This window comes from Anopheles ziemanni, chromosome 2, assembly GCF_943734765.1.
Source record: "Anopheles ziemanni chromosome 2, idAnoZiCoDA_A2_x.2, whole genome shotgun sequence".
Classification (NCBI taxonomy): Eukaryota; Metazoa; Arthropoda; class Insecta; order Diptera; family Culicidae; genus Anopheles; species Anopheles ziemanni.
Genome location: NC_080705.1, coordinates 72,830,151 through 72,842,351, shown reverse-complemented (window position 1 = coordinate 72,842,351; position 12,201 = coordinate 72,830,151). Strand labels below are relative to the sequence as shown.

The 12,201-nt window shown below is 46.4% G+C and overlaps 1 protein-coding gene across 1 annotated transcript in view; it reads right to left on the bottom strand.

Moving 5' to 3' along the window:
- Positions 1-2,919: 2,919 nt before the first annotated feature.
- The window catches only part of LOC131294293 (ecdysone-induced protein 74EF-like), a 29,533-nt gene continuing 20,251 nt past the window's right edge, over positions 2,920-12,201 (bottom strand). The window contains exon 5 of the mRNA XM_058322340.1: positions 2,920-2,978. Within this exon, the coding sequence (XP_058178323.1) occupies positions 2,920-2,978 (59 nt within the window). The remainder of the gene's footprint in view (positions 2,979-12,201) is intronic.

The window sequence follows — 12,201 nt, the reverse complement described above, 5'->3', positions numbered from 1 at the left end:
TAACGCATGTGTTAGAGAACAGTGTGATTATGCGAAATTGGACACACATTAAGGAGTGTCTCGACCTCGGTTTCCTACGATCCAACTATCCAGCTTCGACATCCAATCGCTGAGATCATCAAGATTCTCTTATTTTGTCTTCTGCGTGTCTCCATTACAACCACGGCCAGGCCCACGATTTAGTCATATCGATTGCGAAACGGTCCCTCCCTCTAACAGCTCGCCAGGAGCGCTTCTCGCGCGCAGCAATCGGGTAATAAAATCGCATAAATCTGTAACTGATATCGATTGTGCGATAAGAGCTTACGGGAGGCTATCCCAAGCCCTTCCCAAATCGCTGTAGGCCGCAGGCCAGTTGGCATCGAAAGTGACCCGCGACTGTTTTGCGAGGAAGTCCAGCCGAACAATTTATGATCCCCGCCAATTCTGAGCAACGCCGGCCACACTCTGGTGTGACTCTGGCGACGCAGCTGTTGACGCAGCTCACGCTGGAGTGTTGTACCTGAAAGAAACAGCACCGTCCAGAGGGTGCGAAAAAAAGGCCAAAAGGCTGTACCCCTCCAGGTGCTGAGCAGGCCTTCACCAAGCTCGGCAAACGCCTTACGAAACGTGCGCACCGTACGTGTACGCATGTCCGCTACGCACAGCATGGTGCACTTCTCCGTTCGGGGCGCACGCCAGGTTCGCGTAGTAAATCAAAGCTATGCTGTCGAGCCCTTGTGGCCGCGCTCGGTGGTAATAGGGCATGGCATCCACGCCCCCACTGGGCGTCCCCTCCGGCTGTCGTTTGAACGGTTGTTTATGTTAGTCTTTTCCAATAAGTGTTATTAGATAAATGTTTACCCCGATTGTTTACGGTATTGGTTTTCGCCGGGAAAATCACGGGACTCCCGACGCCGACCGTCGATCGGAAATCTCGCCTGCTTGCTGAATCGGCTGATTAGATGCATGATCCTCTGTTTGCAAATTGCCTTTCTACACTCGTATCGCTATCTCTCTCTCTCCCTCGCCAAGTATTATCCAATACGTTTGGTGCAAATATTTACCTTAAATCTCATTCATTCCACACCGCCACAATCGTTTGCGTTTTGTCGAGCTCAACAGTTTGACAGCTATTTTCTGCAATGTCGGTTCAACAATCTCCACTCGGCGCTGAATGGTCATTACTCAATGTCCAACCATTAGTACATCGTTCCGAGGATCGATCGAGAACCGTCTGTGTGCGCCTACACGAGCTTCAAAAACCGTCTCTCGCCGAATGCCTGATGATTGATTCTCCACCCGCGTGAATGTTGCATGATTCATGACTCATCGACTCATCGACTGGCTGTCAAACGTGCTATTCCGATCGATCCGATCGAGCCGAGTGCTACAACGTATTCAAGAGTTTATTTCCAATAACGGTAAGTGCTAATGTTCCTTGTACTTAAGAAGGCATTCTTGGTTACGACGTATTTTCAAACCCTTCCAAACCTAAGGCTTTAAAATCATATTATTTGTAAAAAAGATGCTGTTATGCAATCAGCTTTATCTAGAATAGCTCTCCAATAGCAGAAAGGAAAGGAAAAGTCAGCCGAAGAAAACATGAATAAATATTGTAACAAGCTACCTGCGGGGTATCCTTCAGCGTCAGAGAGACCTGTCGCTCTCCATCACATCCGATAAGCAGATAAGCACTTCTGCTGTCCAGTGGCGACCAGTGGTCGGCGGGTTTGCCCAATTAAATCCATCCACTGCCCCGACAATGTAAGCGTGCTGCAAAGTGCAACAAGTTGCACCTAAAGCTGGACTAATCTAGCCGTTCACGATCTCACCCGAGCGGCGCGGACGTTCACGTTAACGGTGCGCACGGGCGAGACTAATCAATCACGGTCACAATCAACCATCATCCGGTGGTAATTGACACAAATACCGTTGGAAAAGAGCAAAACGACCCGTTTGAAGCCCGGGACAGTTTAGTTGTCGCTAAATCCCGAGCTTTGAAGCCAGCTTCCAAAGCGTGTTCCTTCAAGAACTCTTCGGACGGAGTAGTGCGCGTGTCAGTCTGTCTGGCAGACCATTAGCTCGCCGATTATGTCCACCTACATGGCACGGGACGGACCCCCAATTCCAGCGGCGCGATCACACATGGTTAAGGCGAGGATTAACTCGGACCCTGGTTCGGGTTCGGGTCAAATCAACAGCGGTAGCGCACGGCCCGTCACTTCGAACACAAACTGGGCCGCCGTAGGGCTGGACGTTGCGTTGGCCTTTTTCCCACACGCCGGGTTGCGTTGTTGTTATCCCGCGGGGAAGCCACCGGACCTGACGCAAAGCCGGCAGCCGTGGCCAAACATTTATCACGCGTCGCAATTCATTACGCCAAAAACGGCAACGGAGCAGGAGCCGCGCGGTGGCAATAAATAAACAACGAACACGGCGCCGGGGGCAGCGGGACCGGGACCGACCCCGCTCGTCTCGCTAATGGGCAATAATGGTCGTAATAAACAGCCAAATAGCCATATCGCAAAAATTGAATGATTGAAAGGTACGACGCGGTACCCCGACCGTTTGGGCTCGCCCTTTTTCCGGGGCCAAACAACTGGATTTGCGTTCCTGCCACCGTTCGCCTGGGTCGCGATTTTTCACCGTTCGATCGGAGACACACCATTTGTCCCATTAGTAAGCCATCGACGGTGGCGAACCCGAGGACTGGGGAAGGAACATGACCAGCAGGCAAACGCTTACATTGCTGCAGAATGTACGCTCGAGCTCGACTCAAGATCAAGCGACACGATCGGTGCGGATCAAATTTCAAACCGACCATTTTTCTGCCCTCGGAAGCAACGCCTGCATGCACGGGCGGACGGATTAATCATCATCAACCTACTCTAGCCCATCTGTCCGTGCACGTTAGCTGCTGGATCGGGTGCATGGGCCTCAGGAGAGTTCCTTTGAACGGTTGTACCGACCAGTTGGAGCAAGATTGTTGAACATACCTGCAACGTAAGATAAAAGAAAGACACATTAGAGCATTTGATTTGCGTAATTGAACATCATAGCAATGTAAGAAGTTATCTTAATTATACAATCGTGTTAAGTCTTAGTCTGTTATTAATAGCTCGAATTCTAAATTATGATAACCATTACATATTACCTCAAAGATTAGTTTACCACAAATATACTTTTTGAAAGTGGGTTTAATGACTGATATTGTGTATAGCCAAATACGAATACGTTTATCATTTCAACATCCGGATTGAATGCATGATAATAGACTTAATATGTTTAGAAAGAGTTAAACAAAACTAAATGCTTTGCAGAGAAAAATAAAATAGGCATTCCTAGACAATCTTTCATTTTTAATTAACCCAGAAAAAGACTTTTAAAAAATTGAAATTAATTTAAGAAATAGAATGAAACGAAATTGTAATAAACTCATACGTAGATCATACAATATCGGTTATGCTCTTAACTCAATGCTGAAACAACTAGGACACGTTTGAAGGTACTTTATAGAAAAAGAAAAACATAGAATTTGTTCAGCTTGGAAAAATAGTCCCACACCCTTAGCGTATAGACCGGAATTGGTGGGAAAATCTGTTATTGTGAACAAACCCAAACAAGTGACAACACGAGTTAACCCCTTTTTGTACCGATCAGCAAATCGTGATCGCTTTAACCGTTCCTGGAAAAGAGGGAAACGTCAGTTGAATTTTCCTGGGTCCTACCACAACCGATAATCGGCTTCCGGTTGAAACCAGCACACTTGTTGAACCTCGTATTCTTCTGCGATGTGAACTGCCGAGCCCGAAATAGATGCAAGAAAACAAGAAACGCGAAGGCCAAAGGGCACCAACGCACTTAATGGTTCGAACGCGAGAAAACAGGGACTCTCGAGGATGCGCTAATGGGAGGAAAAGCCGAACGTGATTTTTCCGCTGGGAAAGATGCATCGGACCGTGCTGCTCGCTGCTCTTACCAACGAGCGACAATTGTCACTTGTTCCGAGGGTTATTGATGACTTCATCTGTTGGTGTCGGGTTCGTGAAAAAGACAAACAATTGAAGTTATGCAGCGAACGCAATCCTTTGGTCCTGTAACCGGTTTTGAGGGCACTCGAGGCACCTAAATCTAGGATGGTTTTCTGGTGTGGCTTTTGTGACTTATGAGTGTGCCACTTGAGCGGAGGATTGACAATGTAAGATCTTTCTTCGGCGAGGAACGGCGGATGTTTGTTTCAAAACATGCTTCTTGCGACACCGAAAAATATATGGGTTGTTTTAAAAAAATTGTTGGTTTCAATAGTATTTTTCCAGCTTCATCACAAAAAAACTGCTAGATTATGAGGGAAATTCCGATCGTTCTCAACAGAATTCGGGTCCCAATTTTAAAATTTAAATGAGAATCTTACACTTGGCCTGCCAAACAATAGATCATTAAAACAACGGTTCGAAAAAAAAGGGAGCAAAATACAAATTGCCATCCTTTCCTTCCCCTGGGCGTTTGCACCAACACCTCCGCCGAGACAATTATGCAAATTAATGATTTTTCCATCGTTCGTCAATCGGTGCGTACAAATTCGTGCTGCCCTACGACTCGGGCTCAAGTCGGGCACAACCTGTAAGTACCGGTTGGATTGAAATTAAAAGCAACCCCCCGTGGGTTTGACGATCGTGTCGGATAAAGTGATGAAAATAATCGTGACACACATCCTGCGGGCGAAAGGAGTGAACGAGTCAAACTAAAAAGTGTAAAAAAACCCTAATGAAATAGGAGGATAGCATAGTGGTGTAATGATCGCGTTACACAATGCGCAAAAGAGGTGGTACTGATTGAGACATTCAAAGTATGGATGAACATTAGTTGAATATAAATTGCAACCTGTAGCGAAGCGAGCTAATTATTGGCATTTGCCTTTGAGGGAGGCATCGCTCTTCGACATGCGAACCTCAAAGTTACCGAATGCAAAAGAAGTCAGATAAAAGAGCTGTTTTCAAATCAACATAAAATCTCGAATTGCAATTTGCACCAGCATAAATCACCGTAATGCAACCTACGAACACTGCGACGTTTATGGTACCAGCCGTAACGTCAAACGTTGTCGCGATTTGCGGTTTATGATTTTCGACCAATTTTCAGCAAATTGTTGGGCCATTAAATGGGACAAATTTAGCACCTCGTTAGTTCGAACAAAAAGGCCCACCTCGCCCAGAGCGGCTTCCCTGATGGCTTCATTAAAGTGCAAAGAAATATGTCCAGCGTAAAACTCGTCGTTTCTCGCACATCGCGCGACCGCATGGCGCAAATCGCCAACGGCTGCGACAGTACTTTCGCGGGCGTCCCGATGGGAAAAATAGGGAGGAGGAGGTGAATTTTTCTTCGACGCCATTTAAATGTATTTTTTTTTTCATTCTGACCGAAACAGAAGCAACGGTACCTTGAAGAAAAGCGGTCGACGATGGAAGGACGATCGCTGGAGAGGGTGGTGTGGGAAGGCATCCGCGAATGGCGTATCGTTCCGTTGCGATCGAAAGGCATGGCAAGGTGACGATGAATCGCGGGAGCTAAGAAAGAACGAACGAAAGTGAATGAACGTCCGTGAACGAAATCCGTGCGCGCGAGTTCGCGTCCGTTGCGTACGCGATTCCGTCAACCGTCCGCGTCCGCATCTTTGCCCGGATCGAAAATCCGCTCATTCTGCCGCAATTCGCCTCCGGCGATGACGTTGGCGACGCTGGTTGGCAATATGTTGCATGTGTTGCAATCGCGGTGCCGTTATAACTGAAAGCCTTTAACTCAGTAATGCATTTCATTTAAACTCTTTAATTTTTGAAGTGAAAGATCGCTCATGGCAGCTAAAAATAAACTTCAACAAATCGAATAGAATACTACAATATTGATCTACAATAAGTACTAATGTCTTGATGACAAAGTAAAAGAAAATAAAAAAAACCATTAAAATGTGTTAAAGCTAAACACAAGCACGTTACTGAGTCGTTTTAAAAAAGACAAATCTTCTTTTTGTATAAAAACATGGACGAAATCTAATGTGTTCCAAGTAAAATATAGACAATAGTTATAATGAAATTTTAATGAAACTACATGTTAATAGCCACTACAACAAGGCAAAAAAAAAGGGTTCATAAAGAAAATATTTCAAATAAAAATAAAGACTTTGAAATTAATGTGGGATTAATGTCCCACTAGGCAAGTTTTGCCATTTAAAAATAGGATGTTATATATTTATTTCGGCAATCCATATGTTTATGTTTTGTGTTTTTTGCATTTTAATTACAAATGGGGTTAAGTGAATCAGTCAATAAGCAATGCGATAATATTGTATCAAGATGCTGGTGCTCAAGTGCAAGAATGCACTTGAACATGATAATTACTAAGTTGAAAAGAGTTGATCCCCACAATTTAGGAATTTATAGATGATGAATTAACTTCCTTAACTACTCTACTACTACTACCTTTTTCTTCTACCCTTATTCTCGTTCCACACAAGTCTCGTGAGCAGCGAGATCGATCTTTTACCAGTTCATGTTTCGTTTTCATTTCGGCGAGACAACTTTTGCTTTTTTTTTTTGTTGCGTGCCTTTTTGGCAGCCGACCTTTACCGCGCTATTGCGTGACGATTCGCGTTTGCCGTTGGCCAGCGACGTCGGCGATGACGCAAGATGGCGAAGTAATCACATCCGACTGCGCGAATAAACGAACTGAAAAAGAAGGAAAAATCCCCGCCAAACCGGCGATTGCGTACCGCGACTTCGTTTTCGGATCGGATGGTCGGTGCAATACACAGTGACACCTTTCCGCAGCCTCCAAACGCCCCTCGGGTCGTCGGGGGATGGGGCGAAAGAGAGCGACGATGAAATGTTTGGGAAGATTCGCCGACTCGTCAATGCTCCGGGGGTTGGCGCTGGCGAGGAAGGAAACGCCAAATTCGCTAACCTACATTGTACCGTCGATGCGTATGTACGCTTAGGCCGGCGAACGGCAATGAACCCACGCTGAACCCAGCCACCAGTTGGTAGCGGTGGGTGTGGGAAGCCTTCGAGCCCGGCATTAGCATGAGAGATGCAGCACATCCGAGCCATCGACACGCGGGCCAACCGGCGGCATCAAAATGCGATTGCAGGCTTCCTCTGCGGGTGGCAAAGCGGTGGAGTCTGCAATGTTGCTGTTGTTGTTTTGTTTTTGTTTGCTTGCGTTGCCTTGTTACTTGCGAAAGAAAGATAAACCTTGGGCGAACTCCGGTACACGCTACGATGACCCGGTCAGGTGACCTACTAATTTAGTACAGCAGGCTCCGTTCCTGAGGGCTTTAATTGACTGCTTAGCGATTCGCATTCGAGAGGGGAAACACATGCAACGAAGTATGCAATGAAAAGTGCTGCCTAGTGCGTCGTTTGCCGGCATACAACAATATTTTGATTATGTTGGTGTATGTTGACTCGTTACTGTTTTTTAGGGGTGAATAATTTAACCCTGAATTAAGTTATGCGTTGGAATTAACACACTTGATGAACGAATTTGGATATGCAATCTATAAAATAACTTCTAGTAATTTCTTGTTGAAATAGTTTCTTATGTTTAAGGTAAAACATTCATTCACATTCTGTGGTTCTTGTGTTACATTTCCCCCCCCCCCCCCCCCCCCCCCCCCCATTTGATTCCAGACATTGAATTTTTCCCTTTCTCAAGAATTAAAAATTAATTAAAAGCCTCATGGATAATTTTACAGCGCCATTTATCAATTGGTAAGCGTGTGAAATCTATTTTTAAATAAACAAACAAGGTTGACAGGTTAAAAATAAAATTGTTTGTTCCAAGACTAAGCACGAAAACAAACAAAGAAAAAACAGAAGTGTATGAAGATCATAAAACCGAAAATGAATTTCAGAACGTCATATTGCTTCGTAAAGTAAACAATGATGCAAATATTTAACTTCACAAACAAAGATGAAGATGTCGTAGTAAAAAACGAAGAAAACGCCCCCTGCATGTTGTGTGTTGGCGATGGTCAAACTTGTCCGCAGGAGGATCAACTTGAAAACCGGATCGGTGTTGGTTTTGGTTGTTGTTTTTCTTTTGCAGGTGAAACCGGTGACGAGACCGAAGACGATCGCGGATTTTTGCCCGTGCATGCAAATGTGATTCAACCTTGAGAATCGTGATGCTCGCGGACACCCGATTGCACACCCTTGCCGGTCTTGAGGAGTGGACGGCGTTAACGGTATCTTTCGTAAATGCGGCTGTGCGCCGTGAATACGAAGCGATTGATGAACGTATCGACGAATGAATCGAAATTAATACCGCGAAAGATGGCGTCCTTCTAAAAATTTACTATTTCACACCATGAACGAGTTGCAGCAAAATGATAAAAAAAGGGTAAAATAAATTAATGTCAATTTCATGCTAAACATATCGTACACTTTCGAACATTACGCTGTACACTTTGTGAGAGGCGCCGTTATGCAATCGATAGGAGCGATACGAAAAAAAGGGTGGAATTCTCCCGACAGCCAGACACAACCAAGAACGGTTTATTACCATTAAACGATCGGCCGCTTTTGGTTGCCTTTCAGCTCGGTTCCGCACCCCGTAGAGGAGGGGACCTCCCATTAGCCGCCCATCAAATTCTCACACCTTTTGCTTTCATTAGAGCGCCCGGGGTACGGGGGGCTCCGTGGCGAATCCATGTTTGGTGCGCGCGACCTACTAAACGGCAAACAATAAAGCTCTCCAGTGTGCGCAAAGTGAACGCATTAGGCGTTTTATGTTGCATCGGGGCGAGAGATTTGTGCGCACTGACGAAGGACGCCAGCGCTCGTCTGCAGCAAGACTTTCGAGAAAAAACACAACACACCCCCTTTCATACCGCGCTGTCACACGTGGATCCGCCATGTTTGACGCGCGTTCATCCCTAAAAAGTACAACCGAATCGAACCGACTTCTTCCAACACCGAGCTGGCACAGTTTCTGGGACGACCCAATTGTTATCAGCGAGTGTAAGGCCTTCTCGGTGCATCGTCGGTGTAACACATTGTTTCGGCCGGCTGTCGGCAGCTCTTGGGCGATCAATGTTTCCCATCATTACCGCATCGCATCTTCCAGCATGCCACAGCAGCACAACAAGCGGCAATTACTACAACCACAGCAACGGAAAGCACCGACCGGAGGGCACCCGCTTCTGTGTGTGTGTGTGTGTGTGTGTGTGTGCCGAAGTGCTTTGAACTTTTACCTTCGGAGTCGATCGCGCGCGCGTGAAGCCGCGAAAAAGGCCGGTCAAAACCGGTAGGTGGTCGTGGGGAGGGAAGGCGCGGGTTGCCGTGGGCCGCATTTCGTGGGGTCGAAAAACTTCCAAGGTCCGCCATGGTCAGCCAGGGGCAAGCAACGCCAGTTCGAACGGATGGCCGGAGCCACCGTGAAGCAGTAAAAATAGCCGAAAAAGTGCCCCACTGCGCAGCGAAACAACAAAGGCCCCGAATGTTACAGTAACACACTGGACTGTCGGCTCGAACTCGACCGAAGGGGGCAGCGGGGAAAGGGGGGAGCTCGCGCGACGAAACTACCGTTCCGTTGGAGTGGTTCACCCCGAGCGCGAAACCAGCTCCGAAAGCGGAACAGCCATCTCGAGCCTCCGCTCCGGGACCGGCCGCCATGTCGGCGCGCACCGACTCGCTCAAGGTGATTCCTTGTACCGTTTTTGGTGTTGATGGTGTCCGCCATCGTGCGCTTTGCTCCTTCCACGCGCAACAATCTGCACTCACCGAAAATAAACGATCCGAACGGGTTTCTTTGGCAACCGGCCAAAATTCGACCGATCTCGCCTCGCTGGAGTTCCTCGACTTTGGAGAGGAGTCCGATTCGAACCACTCAAAACGTGATGTACGTTAATAAGCTTCATAGGACGCTCCTTCTCCGACGATGTGGGGAGCGACGAAAGTTGAGGACAAAGCCATGCCAGAGCCTCGAGAAGCCTTGGGAGTGCGGCAACAATCCACTTCTATAAGGCACTGCCATAAATGGCACTCTTCATCAGCGTCCGTACGGTGTGGTTTTTATTTTTTCGGGGAGACTCCAGCTGCTCCAGCTGCCCAATTGACGAGCCAACTCCCATATAGCGGTGGCCCAGAGCTGGACCTGAGGCTTGCGCCTGAGCGGTTGCGAAATGGAGTGCTTCATCCAATCTGGAAACACACACACACAGAGATCGGCCCGTTTTCCCCGGACTTTTTGTGATCCAGCAGCGAATCATTTGTCAAACGTTCTCCGTGAGGTCAAAAGCAATAGCCGAAAAACGCAAAACCCGCTCCAGCATGTGATTCGCCAGCAATGTTATGGCATCGAATCCGTTGCCGGGCGTTTCGCGTGTGAAGACTCTCCAGCGCTGGTGGCCACTGAGTCACTTTTATTTTCCGTTGCCCGTTCCGAGCCCCGATGAAGAGAATGTTTCCCTTCGGGGCATTTCGATCGGGACACTGGCTTGCGAAACCTTGCCGTGCGATGTTGCAGGAAATTGGGTTCGAATTTTTGGGTTAATGAGTATTGCTTGTTATTTTGGCTTTCGGTGCAAAGAATGCCCAGGAAACAGATGATTGGATCGGGTTTTCACAATACTTTGAGTTTTTTTTAAATTTTGTCAGCTTATGTTGATCGAAAAACCACACATTGTATAATCTTAATTTTATAATTTTTGTTACATAGATTTCGCATCGGAATTATTTGTAACATTTGGCATTTTCCCGGAATCCCTCAATTTTTTTAACTTGCTCCACTAATAATGACAATTGCCTAGAGGGAACTACCCGACATCTCAAGAAACATGCAATCTAAGAAAAATATAATACTCAGGAGTTGGTGTGCAATATTGAAACGTAGCAACTTTTTCATGCATTTCATTCAACTATCCACCTTTCGCTTCTGTTTCAACCGAACAGAGGAGGAAATTGACTGTTGCTAAGCAAGCTATACTAGAATGCATTTTAGCACCCTATATAAAGCAGGTTTTATGAAAACACAGAAACCTGTACAAAAAAATATTTCATTTATGGAATCAGTAACAAGTTTTTATTCATTTTCACGATTTATTTCCTCTCCCATACGTAGGATGGAATGCTAAATTTGCGTTAAGGTGTATCAATTAGATATGTATCAAATTTCTTAAGAAACTTTGAGTTAAAATTCTTGCTTCATATTTCATTAAAGCAAGTTTCCTAGACATCTTACTACTGCCTTTGTGTTCCCAATATTTTGGAAAGCTGGAAAAAACTCAATAAATCTATTGTGGTTCCATCCGATTGGCTATGCACCATCAGACGCGGTAATTTAGGTCTGTTACAACTCCTAAGAATTTACCAGCAAAACCCCGGAGACTCCTCCAATTGCCATGCAAAACAGGTACAAGTAACATATGTTACAAGCAACCTCATCGCGCCATAAATCAGTAGATAAGCAACACAACCCCCCTTCGGAGCTTAGGATCGCAAAGCAAAGCACGCAGCTATACGCTATATAGCACCACAAACGCTTCTCCTCACCCGGGCGTCCTGGTGGAATCTGGAACAAGCCCAGCGCGAACACACACCCTCCGCGTGCCACGCCATGCGTTCGCATGGCGCATTTCGGAAGCGACAGGCCAGCCTGCATTGCCATTTTGCATTCGATTTGCGTGCCACGATGCGATACGGTGCCTACGTCTTCAAGGTTTTCCAGAGGCTAGATGCGATTCGTAATTCGGTGCCATAGATCGATGCGTCGGACAATCGAAATGCATTGGGGTCACCTAGGTCAAATAGGAAATGTTTTGTTTAGCAAATACTTATGTTTATGACCTTTTTCTTCGATCTGGTACATAGCAGAAAATAGTTCCTCAAAATCACTGACGCATCTTTGGACGTGAACTTCGTTAAGCTTCTCGAACGATTCCTAATGAAGATCGAGATAGATACGACACCCGAAAGCGTACTCGAACGCTTTGAAACACGCACCAACGCAACGCGACCATCGAGGAATGTTGTGCTGGCACATGGTGGTTGCTTCCTACTGAAACGGAAAGCCAGCGAAAACATGTACCCTCGAGTGGCGTCCAAGGACAAACGGTGGTTCGCTCGGTAACCAGAAAAGGATCTGCCGAGGATCGTGTGAAGCAATCGAGGTATAAGGAAGCGTACAGGCCTGCCAAAGGAAGCCAACCGAACACGCACCACTCGA